The sequence below is a fragment of the Mobula birostris genome, chromosome 15, assembly GCF_030028105.1.
Source record: "Mobula birostris isolate sMobBir1 chromosome 15, sMobBir1.hap1, whole genome shotgun sequence".
NCBI classification, from domain to species: domain Eukaryota; kingdom Metazoa; phylum Chordata; class Chondrichthyes; order Myliobatiformes; family Myliobatidae; genus Mobula; species Mobula birostris.
In genome coordinates, this window is record NC_092384.1 from 57,179,823 (window position 1) to 57,204,076 (window position 24,254).

Sequence of the window (24,254 nt, forward strand, 5' to 3'; positions counted from 1 at the left end):
AGCCCATCCACTTCAAGGTTCAACATGTGTATTCAGAGATACTCTTCTGCAGACCACTGTTAAAGTGCATGGTTATCTGAATTGCTGTCACCTTCCCATTAGCTACAACCAGTCCGGCCATTCTTCTCTCTCCTCAACAAGGCATTTGCACCTTCAGAATTGCAGCTCACTGTTTTTTCTTCTTGCTTCTCACACTATTCTCTGCGAACTCCGGAGCATGTTGTGGATGAAAATCCCAGGAGATCAGCAGTCTCAGATACTCGAACCATTCCATCTGGCACCAATGACTATTCCACAGTCAAAGTCACCTTTCTTTCCCCATTCTGCCATTTGGTCTGAAGAAGAACTGAACCTCTTGACCATGCCTGCATGCTTTTATGCATTGATTGCTGTCACACGATTATATAATTCGATATTTGCGGTAACAAGCAGGTGGACAGTTGTATCTAATGAAGCTCAACTCAATGTAATGCCCAAGAGTGGAATGACAGGCAGCAGATGGCGCTCGAGACGTGTTAGAGACACCAATTGACTTGGCGAATAGTACATACCTTTGGACTGCTTGGTCGATTTGCATATAGATCGTATCAACGCCGCTTCCGGATCAAGATTTTTTTTAAAGCATTTCGGCCAACTTCCTTATGCTGCTAAATAGCGGAACATGCAAGATGATAGTGGTGCAGTCATGAAGAACGCTCTGTATGTGTGCTTAGAGTGACCCGAAAGGTGATTCCTCGCGCCTTGTCCTCCTGCGAAACTTCCCAGAGAATGGTATTGAGCGCAAATTAATCTTTAACCTCTGCTGTGCATTCAAGAGGCGGCAGGGAGACGGACGCCGAACTGGTTTCATTTCAGTATCGGAAGGAGTGTGGCTGTAAGACCTGAGCCGGATAAAGAGAGCAGAACAATGTCTTGGAATAGAGACGGGTTGGAAAGCATGTCGGAGACGGAGAAAAGCCAGTTGAAAAGGACCTTGGAGTTGGGTGCCGTTATGACTGTGTTTAGCCTGAAAAGGTCCCAGCCCGAGAGGAGAACCTTGCAGGTGATAATGGAAACTCAGCAGCTATCCTGGAACAGGACGGCGGACAAGATCGAGGGTGTCCGTGAGTATTTGAATGCCCTCCTTCTCAATCCCTTCCAGGGGCTCTTTATTTTAAACCATCACGCTGTACTCCGAGTTCAGTTCAAAAGGATCGTCTCAAAAAAAATCATCCTCTGCGTATCTCGTATCAAATCGTTTCCGTTCAGAAAATATGTCGATTTGATAGAGTTCACCATTGCTTGTGACTGATGAAAGGCTAATCTAAACAGGGTTCCTAACCTGGGGTTCACGAACCCCTCGGTTAAGTGTAGTGGTCCATGACATTAAAGGAAAGTTGAGGACCCTTGATTTGAAGTGTGAGTTGGAAAATTGCTCCAGTTTGTGGAGCACACATACTCTCAAGTTGACTTATTGTTTGCTGGCACGGGCCAGGCCAGTGTGTCTTGAAACATTTGGTTCTAATGTTGAGGTGGAAGCTGTGGATGCGATGTACTGGTTTGACTTTGTGACTCTGGGCCTCTCGTCACATCCCAGGAAGTGCAAGGGATATGTTGATGACTGTTGAGAGGTTGAAGTTGCTATCTAGTAGCCATAAACACCCCTTTGAAATCTCCCCTCTACAAAGGAGGCAGAAGGGAGGTTGCATTGGAGTGTATATGGTTCCAAGATTGAAAAGAGGTATTTCCCTTTTCTGGTGAAGCCGGTAACTTGAGGCATCGATTTCAGGTAATTGGCAGAAGGGTGAAGGTTTTTGCCTGACATCTGGGGATGTAGTGAAACTCACTGCAAAGGGTAATATTATCCTTTGTGGACAATCTGGCATGTCCTCCCCATGATCTCCCGAATAAGCAGTGGAGCACCTTTTCGAACAAACTCATTCAGCTCTGCTGTCACAAGGATTGTTACAGAAAATCTTTCCTACCAAATGCAATGAGCAAATACAACAGTTCATCTTTGTGCGACGGGAGAACACATCTCATAGCACAATGGTCTGTTTTATTACTTTGTAAATTATTGCATGTTATGGTAAATTATTGCACATAGGTAAATTATTGTGTATATTTTTCTGTACTGTATTATTAGTTAAGTCAGCACACTAAGTGTGTTTTTAAACATTGAGGTTGTAACAAAAGTATTTCCCACCCGGGGTCAAAATATTTATTATGATGATGATGATGATGAAGAAGAAAATAACTCTATTTTATGACCATTAAATTGTATTGCAGAGACAGCATTGGCTGCTTGCTTATTTTCACCATATCTGAAAAGCACTTTCTTAGGGATGTGAAGAGGTGGAGTGTAAGATCAAACTGATGGCTATATTTGGCCATCATGGACACAAAGGTCTCCTTCTGCCTCATAAATATCTACAAATGTATGAAAAAATGGCTTTCAAAAACTTAATTTCTTGGATTTGCAACATGACAGAATATAATGCATGCCAATAAAAAATGGGGATGAGTGTTTTCTTCCCTCTTCCTCACTATAATCCTCGTTAGTTGCACTGAAGGTGTGCCAGCAACCCCAGGGGACGGTGAACACAAGAAAACAGGAGACCACTCAACCCTTTGAGCCTGTCCTGCCATTCAATGTGATCAGGGCCCCTCCTGTACCAAAATCGAGCAATTTCTCATTTGTTTGTTAAAATATTTGACTATTCCCACCATAAGTTTTTTAATGATCTGGCCTTCACCACCCTGTGAGGCAGAGAGTTCCAGAGGTTCACTGCCCTCCCAGAGAAGAAATGTGCTTCTTTTTAAATAACTGGCCCTTCATCTTGTAACTGTGGTCCATTCGTGACTTTCTCACTAGTGAAAACATTGCAATATTTACCCTAGCATGGATCCTGAATATCTTAAGTCATCAGTTTTTATATACTTATTACTTTTTATAATCAAATTTGTGAAAAAATGTATTGCTTCTGAGTTAATATTCGCAGTTTGGCATTCATGAAAAAATTAATGCCAACTAATTGGAAACAGTATGCTCATTTTAACTCTGGAAACATTTGAATTCCTTGAAACAACACACATGTCTTTGTTCAGACTTGTGAATAGTCCTCTTTCGTGTCAGAACATTTAATGTGGCACTAGGGGTTTCTCAAGAAGCTTGCTTTTCTAAAATTCATTCTACTGCTGAATATACAGGACTTAGTTATTCAATATGGTTCATATTTATTGGAGCAAGTGATCCAGATGTGGACCTTATGCTCCATATTAAAGATTTAAATTCTATACTTCTTTCAGAGTTTTGAACCTCAGTTAAAGTATGGTGAAAGCAAAGTTGCTTGGCTTCCTGAACAAAATGAAAGTATACATTTGGTGAGAATTGGAAGCATTTGCAGAGATGCATGGAGATGCTCTGTATCTTAAACCAAGTGGCACTTTTAAATAGTGTGTGATTTGATTAGAATGATTAAAAGTAGAACAGAACTTTTGTATGATAAAGGTGAAAACTTGGTCTCCTGATCTACCTCATCATAGCTTGTGCAGCTTTTTTGTCTTCTTGCAATGCACGTTCTCCGTACCTTGTAACACTATATTCTGCATTCCCTTTGTACTGCCTCAATGTACCTGCACATGCAATGATCTGTCTGGATGGTATCAAAACATTGTGTTTTGTTACTGTATGCACATTTGACAATAATAAACCAATTACTAATTAAGTAAGTGGATAAAACCCACATCAAAGGGGTCTGAATTGTATTAAATGAAAATCTGAGACATTTTATTGATAATTAGGAAGGTTGTGGATTGGACTCTGTAGTTCACATTATGATGTGTTTCTGGTTTCTGGTCACTTTTTTTTGGTAGCTATTTTGGGCGATTTTTGAATTGGTACAGCCTGCAGATAACGAACACTGAGCTGAATATGCTTGGACTCTTCTGATCTTGGATTTTATATTCTGCATTTTTTTGCTTGTTTTTTTTTCATTGCTGTTCGGGTGATTTGTTCTTTTTGTGTATGGGGGCGGTGCTGATGTTTTTATTTTTGAGCGAGTTCCATGGTTTTCTTTGATTTGTGGCTCTCTGTGGGGAAGACGAATATCAAGATTGTATACTTTGATAATAAATGTACTTTGGACCTTTGTTTCCATTCAGCTTCAAGAAACTTGCTCTGTAAGACTTTTGACTGCTTCCTTAGTACGATAAGATGGACTCTCAGTCTCCCTCATTGTGATCTTGTGCTTCGTTGTCTAACTGCTCTGTCTTTCTCTGCAGCTGTTACACTTTATTCTGCATTTTGTTATGGTTTTACCTTGTATTTCCGCAATGCACTTTTCACTGTGCATGTGACAGTAATAAAGTAACTCCCAATTCCAGAGGAAGGGTCAGCAAAATAATGGGACAGCTGTCTGTAGTTTCTGTTGCTAAAATTCAAGCCTTTGAAGTCTCAGTCTGAAGAGCAGCTGGAATTATGAGAAATGGAGGAACATTCAGCAGTGTTGCTGCAGGATCATCAGTCTCGCTGTATTCCCATGAGGCTTTGTACCTAGTACTGAGAAGCTCCTTAGCGCACACAATGGGCAGGTCATGCCTCACTTGGTAGCATTCTCAAAAGGTAGTTTGCCAGTGAATCTCTGGAATTCTCTACCCAGAAATACTAACGAGTCTAGATCCCTGGAGAATTTGATCAACGTGTTAGATGAATGTTTGAAATATCATAAATTTGAGGATCTGAAGAAAACTAGTGCACACAAGAAGTAAGGCCCAGAGTAGGTCTACCATGATCATATTGAATGGAGGAGGCAGGCTCACTGGCCAGGTGGCTACCTCTACTTCAATTTCCACGTGTTCTTGTGTTTTAGTGTGGTTAATCAGTTCTGTACTTGGCAAAAGGAGGGGAGTGAGAGGGGTGTGTGTTCGTAGGTAGGGTTTAATTTGTGAGAGAATTGGAAAACGGATGAAGCCAAAGTATGAGGGAACGTACTTGTGCTTATAGGCCTGGAGGAAGCAAAAAGTATTAGAATAATGAGTAGTTAGAAAAAGAAGGGATTGGGCCTGGGTGGAAGGAGATAATGAGATAGGATATTAGAGGTGTTGCAGTTGGAGGACATGGATGGGGATATTAAAGCCATCTATGATGAAATTTGGATGCATTTGTAGAAAATCAGAGAAACTGATCACAAATAGCCACATTGGATTGTGGCATAATGCAATTAACAGAGTCTTCTAAAATTAGGAATGATTACTTGGACATTCTCACCATTGTGCATTCAGGAAAGACAGGGAAGGAGAAAAGTAGCAGTTAGAATTGTTATATTATTCAAAACCACGTCTACATGATAGAAAATAATTTGTTTAAGGCCTCAAAGACAATATATTTGCTTAGAATTAAGGAACAATAGAGGAGCTATTATGCAGCTTGTTTTGTACTTTAGGCTAGGACAGGAGAGTAATTTTGTTGGCAGATCTCAGAAATACCTTTCACATCTGCACTAATAATCAACTTCAAATAAAATCAAAAAATGCTAGAAACACTCAACAGGATGGGCAGCATCAACGGAAAGAGAAGCAGATAATCTTTCAGGCTGAAGGCCTCTTGATGAGTTGAGAAGCGGGATCTTTGATCTGAAGCATTAACACTGTTTCTCTTTCCACATCTCCTGCTTGACTTGAGCATTTACAGTATCTTCTGATTTTGGTTGAGACTTCCAGCACTGTGATTTTAAAAATATCATTCAATATCTGAATATATACTGGGGAAATAACAGTGCAAAAAGTTCAATAGGACATTCAAGGGATAACTTTCATTATGGTAAAGAAGTCATTGGTTATGCTCTTTTCATTTCCATTGTTGAAATACTCGAACTGAAGAAGGGCTCACCCAAATGAGCTTGAAGTAGATCTGCCTGATTGATTTGGAATTACAGACGTAAATGGAACAGTAAATTGTCGGCCAGAATTCCTCTGAGAGGAGATTTTCAGATACAGATTGGACACATTTTAATGCAAAGAAAATCTATGGAACAAATCAGTGGGTAGTATAAAAAGGGATGGAAAAAATTCTATGTAATAAGAGATACTCAAAGGATGGATATGCCATCTAGAACAAAAATAGGTCTTTTTGTAGAACTTAAGGACACAGCTGAGGTACTATGCATGTGCGTCCCATCTGTATTCACTAAAGAAGAGGTATAAAGTACAATAAGCAAGGAGATAGTTCAGAAATTTGATTGGATGAAAATAGATGAAGAGTAGACAGTCGATTGTCAGAGCTTGAAATAAGAATCATACTGGGTAACTGGAGGCCACATGGTCTCTCAAGTCTAAGCCACCTTGACACAATAGGAGTCCAACTATTCCATTTTCTCTGCCATCCTCAGAGGCAAAAAAATATTTCTTTTCAGATATTTAAATTTGCCTCCACAACTGCTCCTAGCAGTGCATTACAGATCTTAACTACTTACTGCATTAAAACAGTTTTTACTGTTATCTTGTTTCTTCCAACTCTTCGCACCTTCGTCAGTGAAACCATTTCTGTCTGTTCTGTGTATTCCTTTTGTCATTTCAGATAGATTTATCAGATTTCTGCACAAGACTTTAGTTTCAAAGCTAACCCATTTCCCCACTCTATCAAGGTAGCTATGGTTAAGCACCCCTGGAAATATTTAGCTAAATCTTTTCTACATTGTCTCGAAACCCGTTGTTTTTCTTAAAGTGTAGCATGTTGAACTGAACAGAATATTCCAGTTGTGGTTTATAACGTATCATGATTTCTAAGCTTGTATTTATAAAGCCCATTATCTCAGATGTTTATCCAATGAACTTTGAACAAATACTTCCACATCTCTCAGTTCTTGTATCTTGTTTGAATTAAGCCTTCTAATTTACCTTATCAAATTTTTTTGCAAGTTTCGTGATTCCATTTCCTTCACTTGCTTTCTTTTGTACTTCACCAAAGAAGTCTGTTAAGTTAATTAGAAACAATTTGTCCTTATCAGATCAATGCTGGCTTTTTCAAATCTTTATATACTTGTATACAAGGTTGAAATTGTAGAGAGATTTGCAATATACTTCCAGTCTTTGGTTAAATTAGGAAATGATATATTTAGAGAGTGAGAGAAAGTGAGTGGGGACAAGAATGTAAACACTCACCAGTCAGTTAAATATCACTGTTGGGGACTTTAGCAAAGAAAATATGGCCCACCAGTCACTTGGATTTGATTAGCAAGAGAAAGTTAATAGAGATTTTATAAACAAGAGAAAATCTGCAGATGCTGGAAATCTGAGCAACACACTCAAAATGCTGGAGGAACTCAGCAGGCCAGGCAGCACCTATGGAAAAAAAGTACAGTCGACGTTTTGGGCCGACACCCTTCGGCAGGACTGGAGAAAAAAAGCTGAGGAGTAGATTTGAAAGGTGGAGGAGGGGAGAGAGAAACGACAGGCGATAGATGAAACCTGGAGGGGGATGCATGAAGCAAAGAGCTAGGAAGTTGAAAGGTGAAAGAGACAGAAGGCCAAGGAAGAAAGAAAAAAGTGCAGGGGGGGCGATGGGAGGGCAAGAAGATAACATGAGAGAGGGAAACGGGGATAGGAGATGTTGAAGGGAGGGGGAAGGCATTACTGGAAATTTGAGAAATTGATGTTCATGCCATCAGGTTGGAGGCTACCTTAATTGAATATAAGGTGTTGTTCCTCCAACCTAAGTGTGGCCTTATCACGACAGTGGAGGAGGCCATGGATGGACATATCGGAATGGGAAGTGGAATTAAAATGGGTGGCCACTGGGAGATCCCACTTGTTCTGGCGGATGGAGCGTAGGTGCTTGGCGAAGCGGTCTCCCAATCTACATTGAGTCTCACTGATATGCAGGAAGCCGTACTGGGAGCACCAAACACAGTATATGACCCCAACAGACTCGCAGCTGAAGTGTCCCCTCACCTTGAAGGACTGCTTAGGGCCATGAATGGTAGTGAGGGAGGGGGTGTAGGGGCAAGTGTAACACTTGTTCTGCTTGCAAGGATAAGTGCTAGGAGGGAGATCAGTGGGGAAGTGCGAATGGACAAGGGAGTCACGTAGGGAATGAACCCTGCGGAAAACAGAAAGTGGAATGGGGGGGGGAGAGCAAGATATGTTTGGTGGTGGGATCCAGTTGGAGGTGGTGGAAATTTGGAGAATTATGTGCTGGACATGGAGGCTGGTGGGGTGGTAGGTGAGGACAAGAGGAACCCTATTCTTGGCAGCATGGTGGGAGGATGGGGTAAGAGCAGACGTGTGTGAAATGAAAAAGATGCGGTGAGGAAGGGAAACCCCTTTCTTTGAAAAAGGAGGACATCTCCATCATTCTAGAATGAAAGGCCTCATCCTGAGAGCAGATGTGGTGGGGACAGAGGAATTGAGATATTTAATAAAAATTACTCTGGTTGGACTAACTTCATAGAGTTGATTTTCATCGTGCTGTGGAGAGTTACAGTGCAGAAACACATCTGTTGGCCCACTGAATCCATACAACCATCAAACACCATTTACATTAATTCTACTCTGAGCAGTTTTATTATTGAGGGGGTGGGGGAAGGGTCATTGCTTTACTGCCACTTGTGCATAGTGGGGGGGTGCTTTGGGGTTCTGACATTTTAACTGTCAATCATTCTTTGAGGCACTCTTCTGTTTTCATGGATGTCTGTGAAGAACAAGAATATCAGGATGTATATTGCATATAATTTCTTTAATATCCAATGGAACTATTGAAGATACAACTTGAAGCGGGCCCTTCTGGACCTTTGAGCCGCGCTACCTAGCAGCCCCAAATTTAACCCTGGTTTAATCATGGGACAATTTACAATGACCAATTAACTTACCAACCTTTTTGGACTGTGGGAGAAAACTAGAGCACCTGAAGGAAACCCACCTGGTCCTGGGGAGAACGTACAAACTCCTTATAGGCAGCGGCGGGAATTGAACTCAGATCGCTGGTACTGTAAAGCATTGTGTTAACCACCATGCTACTGTGCTACCCTGTTTCCCCTTCATATCCATCAACTCCCTCCCAAATTTACCAACAGTCAATAAACCAATCAACCCACGTGTCACTGGAATGTGGAGGAAACATAATTACTTGGAGGAAACCCATGCTATTCCAAGATGAACGTGCAGACTCCACACAGACAGACAGTGCCAGAGGCCTGAATTGAATCCAGTTCACTGGGGCTGTGAGGCAGCTGCTCTGAGGAGTCATACTTTGTTATTTGATGAAATTACAACTGTGTGGCTATGAAATTGCCTTAGGGTCTGAGAGCAGATGGTGAGAGTGAGCAGTTCTTTCTTGTAACATTGGGAAGTAATGGCTTCATGTACATTTTGCTGGGACCACTGCTTCTTTTGATATTTATTAATGATCTGGAATCACTAATGTGTGACATAATTTCAAAGTTTGAACATAACCCAAACTCAGAAATATAATAAACAATGAGGAAGTTCATTGTGGGTTGAACACAATGGAAAATCTTTCAGTGTAGTTGGAGACACATGATGCAGGAGGAAATTGCATATTGTATGGATTCATTTTGTTTTTGACAGTGTATTGCAGGCATGGCAAGCTATTTAAAGCCAGATTTCCATGACACTATTTTGCTTTTTTTAAAAAAATATTGGATAATCTTTGTGATGTTTGAGATTCTTTTTGCAATCTTATGTCCATTGTGGACTTGTGCTTTAATACTATAATATTAAAACAAGATAGAGGAATACAGTGCATATTTGAATAGGTACAAAATGTGCTATTAATAAGCTGCTGTTGTACAGATGTTTGGCAGAAATTTGCATAATAATTTCTGCAGCACTAAACCTTCCTTAAAAATTGTTTTCCTATCTCAGTTTGCATGTTGTGCTTCGAGTTTATTTCCTCTGCTTAAATCATGTATATTTTCGTTTTGAGTTGGTTGAAGGGCAGGAAATTGACCAAACGTCAGGACGACTTGCCTTACTTGATTAAGTCTCTCTAGAGAACCACCTGATCTCTGTTCAGTAGCTCCTTGGTAACAGTGATCCAAAAACGCTTTCTGTCAGGCATCATTGAAAGAACTGCAGCATTGTCCATGGGAACCAGCAGTTCACACCAGAAAGCTGCTTGGCTGATGTAGACTGCAGATTTCATTTATAATCTCCTGACAGGATATTCATCACATTCCATTCAAATCCCTAAGCAGAAATTTACTATACTGTATACGTATATTGTTATAAGTATTTACAAAGCCTTTTGTTGTGAGGTAAACATTGATATCCGTCTCCTCATTCATTATTCCCATAGGATGTGTTTGTTTTTGAACAAAATTCATTATTGCAAAATATTGTGCGGCAATTATTTAGATGTGTCAGAATCAGATTAAGAAGTAGTGAGGTTGTGTTTATTGGTTCAATGCCCATTTAGAAATTGGATGGCAGAGGGGGTGAAGCTGTTCCTGAATCACTGATTGTGTGCCTTCAGGCTTCTGGTAGTAACAATGAGAAGAGGGCATGTCCTGGGTGGTGGGAGGTCCTTAATAAGGCACTGCTCCTTGAAGATGTCTTGCAAACTATGGAGGCTAGTACCCATGGTGAAGCTGACTAATGTTACAAGTTTCTGCAACTTTGATCTTGTGCAGTAGCCCCCCCCCCACCATACCTTACAGTGATGCCACCAGTTAAAATTGTGGCAGTTTTTGAGTGTCTTAGTTGACAAAACAAATCTCCTCAAACTCCTAATGAAATACAGCCATTGTCTTGCCTTCCTAGTCAAACAAGGACTTAAAACCTACTTAGCCAGACATCTTTCCAAGTTACCAATTCTTAATGATTTTTTTCCCTTGCTTAAATGTTCAGTGTACCTCAGTTTGCTTATCAGTTTATAACAGTCATTCAGTGTGTAAACATGCTGCTTTATAATTCATCACGGGATATTGTTATTGTTGGTGAGGCCAACAGTTATTGCCCATCATAATTACCGGCCTTATCAAAGGACAGCTAGGAATCAACCATACTACTGTAGGTCTGAAGTCATGAATTGGTCTGATGTCTTTCTCGTAAGGACATAAGTGAATTTGACAGATTAATCTGGCTGTTTTGTGGTTGCCCTTACTGCTACAGTTATAGTCTGATAATCTGCTGTGTGATCAATTGTTCAGTATTTGCTTTACCATCTGAAATCACTATTTGGCTTGTGAAGGAAAAGAATATGGCAAATGAATGAGTGCAGCTGGCCAAAATTACACGTTTTAAAAGGCAAAAGGTGATGTTTGCCATTCTTGCTGACCATTTGATTCGACCCTTGATCCCATCGTCCTTTCCAATTTGTATGGACCCTGGATCTCTTTTCCCTTGCTATTCATCAGGGCCACAGTTCCCCCACAATCCAGTCACTGGGCCCTAGTTCATCGACTCCCATTCACTCCTTTGATATCTGAAGATGTGCCTTCAAAATTCACTAGACCAGCTGTAGCATTTAAATTCTATTAATTAAATAAAAATGGTGTAATCCTGGGGCATAGTATCAAATCTTTTAATCTGGTATGATCAAGTCTTTGGTAGCCTACGATATTTTCCTGACAATCAGTGCTTCCCATCCATGCAGTGAGCACTGATTCCTGTGCCCGCTTCACTCTCCCTTTGCTGGGAGTTCTGTTTTTGCACCCTCGTCCACTCATTGGACTCCATTTCCAGAGTCTCTCTCCATTCACAGGGCTCGGGTTCCTGTGCTGCCTCCTCTCTCCCTTTCCTGCAAGTCCTGTTTCTGCACCTCATATACTTACTAGGGCTCTGATTCCCTCACCATCCGTCCTTCATTCATTGATGCCCCATTTTCTCTGCTTCCTTTCCATTCGCCTTGTTCTGACGACTGAGCTCCTTTGAGGCTTAGCTTGTTCCCTTCCCACAATCCCTTGAAACGTACTGGGCCCTTGTTACCTATTCGTCTTTTAAAGTTAAGTTCCCCTGGATAATATATTTCTTTACTATGTAACATTTAAAGAAGTGGTCAATTAAGTATGTGATGGAACTTTATTGGAAAACCTTCTAGTCCAGCACCATCAAAGTCCTGATCATGCCCGATTAAAAGATTTTTTACTCTACTGGAAGAACTCAGCAGGCTAGGCAGCATCTCAGTCTGAAACATGGACTGTTTACTCTTCTCCATAGGTGCTGCCTGACCTGCTCTGTTCCTTCAGCATGTTATACTTTATTGTCGCCAAACAATTGGTACTAGAACGTACAATCATCACAGCGATATTTGATTCTGCACTTCTGTTATGTGACTCTCTCTGAATTTCCAGCACACAAAATGGGCTTTCTCATGTTTATGATGTGCAGAATCTCTTTTGTGTATTTAACTTTTCCTTCTCTTTCAGGATTTCTGTTCCCGTCATTGTCCTGTTGAAGGGTCTGGGCCTGAAATATTGACTGTTTATTCCCCTCTATAGATGCTGCCTGACCTGCTGAGTTCCTCCTGCATTTTGTGTGTTTCTCTTTGGATTTCCAGCATCTGCAAATCTGTAATGTTTATTTTATTCACTATACTATCATCTTATTTCATTTTAATTTCATTTAATTAATTGCATTTAAATGCTCCAGCTGCTGTAGCAATGTTGTTATATCTCTGGATAATAAGAATTTGGGCACCTTAATTATCAACCCAGTAACACAACAACTTAGCTGTCATGTGCATGAAGTTCCTGGAGTAGTTAAGCATTCTTACTATTCTTCCTGTTGTTTAGCTGTCAATGCCTAATATTTGAATGGTGGGTACCCACCCCCTCCCCCACCATGGAGGAGGTACCTCTAGCTAACGAAGTAGCTTAAACACAATTCACTTACTTTTAGTGATACATGTATAAATTTAGATAAAATTCTTAAAAGCACGTTTAAAACTCACAGAGGATTTCTATATTCTAAAATTACAATCTATATTTAAAACACAAAGGAATTCCAAAACACAGATGCAATTCCTACAAGCTGAAATGACATATTATCAAGTTGCCGATGAATGAGTCGTCCCTCACAGAAATCAAAAATAGAGGAATGGACTCTAGTCATCTCATTTTTCTGTCATTCTTCTTGCTGTTCCTTGACTATTCCTAAGAAGCCTGACTGCTGTCTAAAATTTGTACTGTGTTTTGTGACTCGGTGACTTTACACGTATGTGATGTTTTTCAGTTGCATTCGTCAGGCCGGATGAATGCTTTGTTTAATTAAGCTGAAGTAGACCACGTTGTTTTCTCTTGATTAAATAATAGACCAATGAGGACACTATTGTTCACTTGTTCACTACAACAGGTTTAACTTGTTTACGACAACAAGTTTAACTTGTTTAAAAGCAACTCTTTGACCCCAGAAGAGCCAGATGCTGTGTTAGCTGAGTCTGGCAAAAAGCCTTCCGAAGCCTCAGAAAGTGAAAACATATCACAAGCCTGGAGAGGAGATGTCTTGCCAAAAGTTTTGGAACCTCTGCTTAAGAGGAACATAGACCAACTGCTTCTTTTAACATTTATCAATATCTGGAATTAGTAATAACTTCTATGCCTTCAAACTCTGCACATACATGCTGTCCTCGGGTAACAATAGGGTTCTGTTTTTACAGATGTTTGTCTTAACTGTTTTCTTAGGTCAGGAAGTACACAAAATCACTTGATATTGCAATATTTCCACAGTTTTGTAAAGAATGGTATCAAAAGCACACAGGACTAATATGAAAGGACAGTTATTGAAACTGGAGTCAGTGAGAAAACTATTTCTGTTGTTCATATGAATGAATGTGTAGATGTAAGACTTTTTAGCAATATTATAGAAGTATGATCGTACATAGGGGTGCCTATATTTTGGGTGTTCATAACTTGGGATGGCCTGTGACCCCAAATTCGGAAATGTAATAATCAACGAGGAAGTTGGTGGTGGGATGAACACAATGGAAAATGTTGCAGTGTTGTTGGTGCAAGAGGAAATTACATATTGTTCAAAGTTGCATATTGTTTGGCATATATTTATTTTGTTTGAAGTGTATTGAAGACATAGCAAGTTATTTAAAGCACTAGAAGTTTTACAGGAAAACCCAGGGCACTTTTGGTTTAAATAGAAGCCGGATAACAAAATGTATAACCTGTTTGGTGGGTAGAATTCTGCTTGCATCCTCAAGTATGTAATGAGCATATTTTTAATATTATAGAGATGGAAGAAAATAATGCATGTCTCAGCATGCTCAAAATGTGCTATTAATAACTTGCTGTTGTACAGATGTTCTGTAGGTATTTGCATATGGTTTCTACAACATAAAGTTGTTCCCTTTCTCTGTTTTTGAATTGCACTTTGAGCTTTTTTTTGTTTTAAAACCACATGCATTTTTTTCTTTGATGTAGAAAGGTAGTTAGCTGACCAAATCCGAGGGCTAGTTTTGCTGCATGTTGAGAGGCTGATTTGACCTCTTTCTGGAGAAGCACTTCATCTTTGTTCAGAAGCTCCTGATATGTTGACACAGAAACTCTTCCTGACCATTGGAAGAACCACAATATTGTCCTTAAGAATTTGGCAGCTCATGATTAAATGGCTTTGGTGAACCAACAGCTTTACTTGTAATTTCTTGACACTTTCTATGCAAGTTCCTAAACAGATTTATTATACAATGCATTGTTAATTGTTATGAATATTTACAATGCCTTTTGTTGTGAGGTAAACATTGAGATCCGTCTTAGCATTCACTATTCCCATTAGATTTGATTGTTTTAAACTGTTTATTTTTCTAAAAAATGTTGCAGTAATTCTTAAACTCTATTAGTCAAGCTAGGTCTAAATCCCTCAAGAATGAATAATGTCTGTTCCAAAATATTCATTATTGTTGGATTTCTTCTTTCTTCTTGAATGACCAAAGGGCCTCACTTTGTCAACAACTTCAGAAATTATCATTCATTATGTAAACACGCTTTAATTCATCTGGGATATTGGTCTTGGTGGTAAGGGCAGCAATTATTGCTTATCCATAATTGCTAGGTATCTCAAAGGACAGTTAAGACACTACCAAGTTTCTGTAGGTCTGGTCATAAATGGCCAGGCAGGGCAAAAACAGCAGATTTATTTCCCTAAATAACATGAGTGAACCAGCCAGTTTAATGTATCAATTTGTTTTTTTTTAACCAAAAGCTAATCTCATTTTGTTATTTCATATTTATTTAATGACTTGAACTCAAATTCACCAGCTTTTCATTGATACTCGAACTTGTATCTCAGGTGAATAAGAATTTTGAATTCTCAGTTGCTAACCTGGTAACATGACAACTTAGCTATTGTATGCTTGAAGTTGTGAAGCAATTAATATTTAATTTATCTTTATTCATGTTGGATGTCATGTAAACAAACTGCATATAACTGTACAACTTAGCATATAGCATTGATAACTAGTGAATTTGATTATTGAATCAGAATCAGGTTTAATATCATCAGCATATGTCGGGAAATTTAAGTTTTATGGCAGCGCCACAATGCAATACATGATAACTATAGAGAAAAATAAACTGAGTCACATTAAGTGTACATATGTCTATTAAACAGTTAAGTTAAAATGAGTAGTGCAAAAAACAGAAATTAAAAAAGTAGTGAGTTAGGGTTCATGAGTTCAATGATGACAGAGGGGAAGAAACTGTTCCTGAATGGCTGAGTGTGTGCCTTCGAGCTCCTGTACCTCCTTCCCAATAGTAACAGTGTGAGGAGGTCATATCATGGGTGTTGAGGATCCTTAATGAAGGATGTAGTCTTCATAAGGTACCGTTGCTGAAGATGCCTTGGATACGACCGAGGCCAGTACCCATGGTGGAGCTGACTAATTTTATAAGTTTCTAAAACTTACTTTGATCTTGTGCCATAGCACCCCCCCCCCCACACCCATCCCAAACCAGACGATGATGCAGCCTGACAGAATTTAATTTAACTTTTTAAATTTGTCTTTACTGTAATTTACAGTTTATGTTAGTATATATTGCAAAGTACTGCTGCTGCATAACAATAAATTTCACAACGTATACCAGTGATATTACATCTGATTGTGAGATCATATTGGAGAATATTGAAATGAAACATGTATGTCATAATTGTTTTATGAAGTTGCTCAAATGTTTAATCAAACAAGACTTTACACTGTGTCTCACCTGAACAAGCAGGGGAACGATGCTCATGTGCTCCAATATCTCCTACTGGGCCCTGGTGTCTTATTTCATTTATGTAAGTGCTCCTATGAAGTGCTTTGGGACATTTTACTATACTAGATCAACTTTGCAGCTGACCACAACAACAAAGCAACTTTGAATCATCTTTACTGAAGTCAATCCAGTGCTGCTAACCTTCATAGTGCTGCTCCTATACAAACAAACTGACTGAAATTTTCATAGGCTTTCTTGGCTTTTTGTTTGGACTATCTATGTTTGTACAGGAAATTGGATAGCTTGCAGAGCACTACACTGGCCTCAATTTATCAGTTGCTTAGTGAAGCAAAAAACACTTAAGTACTTTTATAAAAAGCTACAATAATACCCATTGACTACTTTGAAATCTGAACTGAGACAACAAACAACCAAAATATATGTTATGCAATTAAGCTGTCAGTCACAATTGCTCTTCAAAGATGCCAGAAAGTGCCTGCACGGATAGACAGGGTGTTGAAGAAGGCATTTAGCATCCTGGCTTTTATCAATCGAGGTATTGGATTTGGGAGTAGGGACATTATATTGCCATTATATGTGATTAGTGAAGCCAGACTTGGGAGTATTGTGTACAGTTTTGGTCACCCTGTTATAGGAAAGGCGTTGTCAAGCTGGAGAGGGTGAGAAGAGATTAATGAGGATTCTGCCTGGACCAGAGGGTTTGAGTTAGAGGGAGAAGTTGGCCACACTGGAACTTTATTCCTTGGTGGGGGCCCAGGGGTCCAAAACTGGAAGGCACAGATATAAGATAAGAGGGAAGAGCTTTAAAAGAAGCCTGGGAAGTAATTTCTTTAAACAGAAAGTGATGAGTGCTTGGAATGAGCGGCCAGAGGAAGTGATCAGGGCATGTACAATTGAGGCAGTTAAGAGGCATTAGAAAAGCTACATGGCAGGGAGGGGCTTAAAGGGTCATGGGCCAAGCGAGGGCCTCCTGGAACTAGCAGGGAGGATGCTGTTGTCACAAAGGGCCAGTTGGGCCAAGAGGGGTGTTTCCATTCTCCAAACAAGGCAAAGGTACTGGTGACTGACCGTCACTCGGAATGGCATTTATGATATTCTAAGTTCATCTTGACTCATCCTACTTTGAAGTGGAAATTGCACACCTGCCAGTGAAGGCTCCCGAGTTCGAATCCAGCCAGCTCCCTTGCATGCTCTCCATCCGTGCTGGGTTGAGCATCGAGCTAGCAACTCGGCCTCGTAAAAATAAGAAAGCCTGCTAAAAATACGCTGTCATGTTGGCGTCCCGATGACTCCACTCGGAGTTAAGGGCTTTCTTCTTCTTCTTAGTGAATGTATAAATAATCATCATGCAAAGTTATGATTTCTTGCATGCAGCATCTGTAAAACATACAGGGTCATGTGTTTTAGGAATCTATTGTTAGGAAGGACATTAATTTAGTTTCCATAACATTGCTGCTGACAGGTTGTTAAAGAATGTGATGCAAATAATATCAGTTGGGAGTTCTTCAGTTTAATCAATGGAGCAGTGCACCATCATTTTTCAAATGTGTATTTAATTCTTCTGGGGAATTCCAGAAAGCTGGTCATGTGCTGAAACTTTTCAGTTAAATGAGGGGTCCCGAACCTGGAGTCCATGGATGCCTTGCTTAATGGTATTGGCCCATGGCATTAAAACGGTTGGGAATCCCCGAGTTAAATATATTTCAGGCTTTAGATGATCTGAGCAATGGGATCAACATGCATGAAACAGTGCACTCTAACACCTTCAGCATCGTTTTGGGCGATTTTAACCAGGCCAATCTGAAAAAAAATCATGAAGCAATTGTCATCAACAGATCACTTGCAATCCTAGAGGAAACAACACACTGGATCATTGTTACAGCACCATCAAGAATGCCTACCGTGCTAATCCACGCCCTCACTTTGCGAAGTCTGATCACCTGGCTGTACTTCTACTCCCTGAGTATAGGCAGAGCCTGAAGACCAGTAGTAAGGACCAAAAAGATACAGACAAGGGAAGCACAGGTGCGCCTACAGGACTGCTTTGAATCGGGGGACTGGACTGTATTCATCTTTGAATCTGGGTGAGTATGCTGCAGTTGTTAATGACTTCATTAAAATCCTGTGTGGATGAGTGTGTGCCTATAAGGACTTGCTGTGTGTTCCCAAACCAAGAGGTATGTCGCCTACTGAAGGCTAGATCTGTGGCATTCAGTCTGGTGACCCAGGCCTGTATCAGAAAGCCAGGTATGATTTGCGGAGGGCTATTTCAAGGGGGAAGAGACAATTTTGAATGAAGTTGGAGGTGACATCAGATGTACGGCAACTCTGGCAGGGTTTTACATTACTTCCTACAAAGCGAAACCCAATAGCATGAATGGTAGTGATGGTTCACTACCAGACAAACTCAATGCCTTCCATGCCCACTTTGAAAGAGAGAACATAACTACAGCTGTGAAGATCCCTGCTGTATCTGATGATCCTGTGATCTCTGTCTCAGAGGCCAATCTTAGGCTGTCTTTAAAGAGTGTGAACCATCACAAGGCGGAAAGTACCGATGGAATATCTGGTAAGGCTCTGAAAACCTGTGCCAACCAACTGGTGGGAGTATTCAAGGACATTTTCAACCTCTCACTGCTACGAGTGAAAGTTCCCATTTGCTTCAAAAGGGCAACAATTATACCAGTGCCTAAGAAGATTAATGTGGGCTGCCTTAATGGCTATTGCCCAGTAGCACTCACATCTGCAATGATGAAATGTTTTCAGAGGTTGGTCATGACGAGACTGAACTCCTGGCTCAGCAAGGACCTGGACCTATTGCAATTTGCCTATTGCCAATGGCAGATGCAACCTCAATGGCTCTTCACACGATTTTAGACCACCTGAACAACACAAACACCTACAGTATGTCAGGATGCTGTTCATCAACTATAGCTCAGCATTTCATACCATCATTCCCACAATCCTGATTGAGAAGTTGCAGAACCTGAACCTCTGTACCTCTCTCTGCAATTGGATCCTCGACTTCCTAACCGGCAGACCATAATCTGTGTGGATTGGTAATAACATCTCCTCCTTGCTGACGATCAACACTGGTGCACCTCAGGGGTGTATGCTTAGCCCACTGCTCTACTCTCTATATACACATGACGTGTGACTAGGCATAGCTCAAATACCATTTATGAATTTGCTGATTATGCAACCATTGTTGGTAGAATTTCAGATGGTGACGAGAGGGTGTACAGGTGTGAGATGTGCTAACTAGTAGAGTGGTGTTGCAGCAACAACCTGGCACTCAATGTCAGTAAGACAAAAGAGCTGATTGTGGATTTCAGGAAGGGTAAGATGAAGGAACACATACCAATCCTCATAGAGGGATCAGAAGTGGAGAGAGTGAGCAGTTTCAAGTTCCTGAGTGTCAAGATCTCTGAGGATCTAACCTGGCCCCAACATATCAATGCTGTTATAAAGAAGGCAAGACAGCGGCTATACTTCTGAGGAGTTTGAAGAGATTTGGCATGTCAAGAAATACACAAAAACTTCTATAGATGTACCATGGAAAGCATTCTGACAGGCTGCATCACTGTCTGGTTGGGGGGGCTATTGCACAGGACCGAAAGAAGCTGCAGAGGGTTGTAAATTTAGTCAGCTCCATCTTGGGTGCTAGCCTACAAAGTATCCAGGACATCTTCAAGGAGCGGTGTCTCAGAAAGACAGTGTCCATTATTAAGGACCCCCAGCACCCAGGGCATGCCCGTTTCTCACTGTTACCATCAGGTATCAGGTACAGAAGCATAAAGGCATACACTCGACGATTCAGGAACAGCTTCTTCCCCTCTGTCATCTGATTCCCAAGTGGACATCGAACCCTTGGACACTACCTCAGTTTTTAATATACAGTATTTGTGGTTTTTTGCATGATTTTCAATCTATTCGATATACCTATGTTGTTATTTATTTATTATTATTATTTAATTTCATTTTTTTCTATATTATGTATTGCATTGAACTGCTGCTGCTAAGTTAACAAATTTCACGACACATGCTGGTGATAATAAACCTGATTCTGATTCTTGAGTTTAGTACCATGGAGCCCAATATAACAGGTATCTTACAGTGAGAAAGGTCAATCTGATTCATGTAGGGCATGTGCTACTGAGTCCATCCAAGTATAACATTGTGGAGTCCCCGTTATGAGCCTCCTGAACCCTCCATATATAGACATTCAGCCGATGGTGTCCAGATGTCCCCCCCTCGGCACCACCCCCCACTTCCCAGTGTCCTGTGCTTCAGAGCCCACACCACCCTGGGCCATAGCACAGACCAAATAAGATCTATGGTGGGCAATTTTGGCTCCCGTTCCCCCAGTCCCCACCACCATTTAGGCTTCTGAAACAAGTACTGGTAGCCCTTTGTTGATTCTGACCATGTACAATAAATAGCTAGTCACTGGCTCCCACGTCTGGAGGTTCTGACAAAGTGAAACAACCTTCAACACCCTCATCTAGCAATGCCTTCCAAATCTGGAACCAGAAATTTCTTAATTCAATGTGTTCACCTGAAGGTCTCAATTCCCAGTGGATGCACTTTATTAGACAAAACTCTCAGTCACTTTCACCAGTGAACTTCTGAGTTTCGAGCAGCATTGGATGCCTATTTGAATACAGAACAACAAACTGGATGTGGAACTTGGCAGGTTCCTCCAGCTGAATTTTACAGCTAAGGGGGGAAATGTGCAGTCAACATTTTCGGTTGAGACTTGTCATCGGCTCTAAAAGATAAAGTGGAGAGAGCAAGTATAAAACAATGGGGGGAGTAGTGGAGCAAGTACTGGCATGTGATAAGTGGATTTGATATTGCAGTTTACTTATTTGAATGCTGTGTGTTTTATGAAAATTAGATCTGGTTTCTGGGATTGTCCAGAGGCCAAAGGCAATGTCAAGGCAATAACTGCAGAGTGTCTGAATTAAAAATGCTAGGAAGGCTCATCAGGTCAACCAGCATCTGTGGAATAAGAAACTGAGTTAATATTTCAGGTCGAAGATCAGAAATAGAGAAGAGACAAGTTACTTTTAAGTTTTGATTTCAACTACAGAATGCCTTTCTATGACAAACTTTTTGCCATCCTTCCCTCTGACAAATTAGTATATATGAAAATTTGTGGATTAATTTTACTGCATAATCTCAACAGACAATAGTGACATATTTTGCATAAGAATTTTGTTATTTTTTGTTATCCTGCAACCTAATTCCAACTAGCAGCCACGCACTAGTTTGGATCTTTCATTTCAAAAGCTAAAGCCAACGAAGGATAGATGAACAGATTATAGTTACGACCTTGAACTGGGGCAGTGAACCACAGAAGGTTGTGTAGAATAAAATAACAGTACTAGATTTTTCTCAGATAAACAGAAGGATAAATGCAATATGAAAACAAGGCAAAACTCTCAGAATCTTACAATGACTACCTCACAGAAGGAAATCATTTGACCTATTGAATCCCTGCCAGCTCCTTGTAAAATTCTGGGTGTTCCATCTCCTCTTTCTTTCTAACCCTACAAGTTATTTTTTCCTCAATAGCTTATCCAAGAAGCCCTGGCTGACTCTTTTATAGGTAGGAAGTTCTAAAGAGTATAAGCACCATTTAAATAAAATGTTTTTCCTCACATTCCAGCCCCCACCTCCCTGCTTTTATCTTTAGCTAACTAAATAATGGGAATAGTTTCCTTTTGCAATTCTGACTAATCTCCTCTCGACCTTCTTTTGTTCTTCCCCTTGAGCCTGAAGTTCATTATCTTGCAGTTCTGCTCTGCACCTCATCCACGGCCTTCATAGATTTCTTAAAGTGCAGTGATTTGAACTGAATACAATACACTTTTGTGTCCTTAGCACAGTTTATATTCAAGTGTATAGCTATCCTGCCTAATCTTGTACTCCTTGCCTCTGTTTCTGAAACCTAGGATAGTACATGCACTCTCAACAGTTCCTGCCATCTTCAAAGACGTGTGTACATGGACTCTCAAGGCTCTCTGTCTTTGCACATTCTTTAAAGCTGTACTGTTTAGTCTATACTGTCCCTCCTCTCTTTGTTTCTTCTGTCAAAACATAACACTTTGCACTTCTCTGTATTAAATTTCACCCTCTGCTTGTACGGATATTCTGTCTTTTTGCAGTCTGCTATTTCTCTCCTCATCCTTGACTTCGGAGATGAGGAATTTCTTTAGCCGGGGGCAATGAATCTGTGGAATTCGTTGCCACAGGTGGCTGTGGAGGCCAGGTCATTGAGTGTATTTAAGGCAGAAGTTGATAACTTCTTGATAGTCAGGGCATGAAAGGGTACAGGGGGCAAAATGGCAGGAGAATGGGATTGAGGGGGAAATGGGTCAGCCATGATCAAATGGTGGAGCAGACGCGATGGACTGAATGGCCTAATTCTGCTCCAATAACTTATGGACCTCATTCCGGACTTAGTGTCATTTTTAAAGTTTATTGATTCTTAAGTCGTTAGTTTGTTCAACTCATCTGGATTTGGCCACCAAAAGAATCCTCTCTGAATGCAGAGTGACAGACGAACTGGCCCAACAATGTTCGAGAGGCAGAGCAGACTTCAAGCAGAGAGAGTGAACTATTGGGACCCCGCCCAAGGAATGCATGGATGCCCTTGACTGCTTGTCTCCGTTGAAGGTTTGTGAATGACTTTTAACTGCTCTGATTGGCAGAGACAGTTTAAAAATGTATCAGCTAAATTTAAATAATTAAAAAATAGGAAGAAAATTAAAGAAACTTATTAAAAACACAGAAAATGCAAATGAAATAATTAAAAAACAATAAAAGTTGCACAATGACCCACTCATGTCTTTTCTGCAGGATTGGTGACCCCATTTATATGTGGTCTCTGTAAATGCACCAGCTTTTATTGCTGTTAAGCTGGGAGCTGGATGTGAAGTGCATCCAAACTCTCACTTCAACGCATCATTGCTCTGCTGCTGGGGTTAATGGCAAATTCAGATGTGAAGGTTACAGCACTTGAAATCACTGTTTCAATGTGTTCATGCAGAACTGTGAACTGGCCTGGATATGGAATGACTGGCATTTAGCAATTGCTATGTAAGAACTAATTGGTACAGCTTGTTGCTGAAATCTCAGCACTGACTCTTGAGGAACATTGTTGTCTATCATTGTCAAATTAGAAATGTTAACTGTTTACCACAAAATTTTGGCTTTTTGTTTATTCAGTGCTGCCACTGATTCATTTATTCTTTAGCAGCCTTCTGTGTGGGACGTCATCAATTTTATTCTGAAAATCTGGGTAGACTACATCGACCACATCCCCTTTATCCCCTTTTACCATTATTTCATCAAATTATCATTGGTTGTTTTTTAAAGGCAAATCTCGTTTGACTAAACCCTCCATTATTTACATGGACTTCTTCATGTGATCAATCTTTGTGATGAGGAACGTTCGAGAAACAAAAGACTTTGAAGAAATTAATTCTGTGTTTTTTTTGTTTCTAAAAGCTTTCCCATCACTAAGGTAAATCTGACCTCATCTTTGAGATCAGATGCACTTTTTAAAATAATTGCATTTACAAGTCCTGTAGCCCTTTCCTTTTTGGCTTAATTTATTAATTCACAAGATGTAGCCAATAATGGCTGGGCCAGCATTTATAGCTGATCCCTTATTATCCCTGAAATCAGCAGCTGGGGAGTTAAAAGTCATTTTAGGCTCTTACCTGATGAGCAGAATATCTTTAATGTGCACTCTCTGCAAAATGTACTGCAGTTACTTGCTGAGGCTACTCAGATAGGGCTTTGCAAATCTGTAATCTCCGCAACCAAGATAGACATGTCCTTGGTAAAGACTAGTGAATAGTACTCAGAAAGAAATCTAAGCTTCTTGCTGCCTCAATGCATTGATCAGTTCCCGTGTCTCAAATTGGTATTGAGTTTTCTTTTTAGAACATTATTTTCTCATCCTCCTTTTTTCTCCATCTTATTTTCTGTTTCACTTCCCCTCTCGGCTTAATTTATACAGCATAGTTCTTTTTTAGAGGATGAATGTCAACATGTTGACCCAGTGGCAATGTAGAACCAGTG

The 24,254-nt window shown here is 40.3% G+C and overlaps 1 protein-coding gene across 1 annotated transcript in view; it reads left to right on the forward strand.

The window, feature by feature from the left end:
- Window positions 1–634: 634 nt before the first annotated feature.
- Window positions 635–24,254, forward strand: part of plcg2 (phospholipase C, gamma 2) — a 216,569-nt gene continuing 192,949 nt past the window's right edge. The window contains exon 1 of the mRNA XM_072279854.1: window positions 635–1,103. Coding sequence (XP_072135955.1) covers window positions 908–1,103 — 196 coding nt within the window. The 5' untranslated portion in view covers window positions 635–907. The remainder of the gene's footprint in view (window positions 1,104–24,254) is intronic.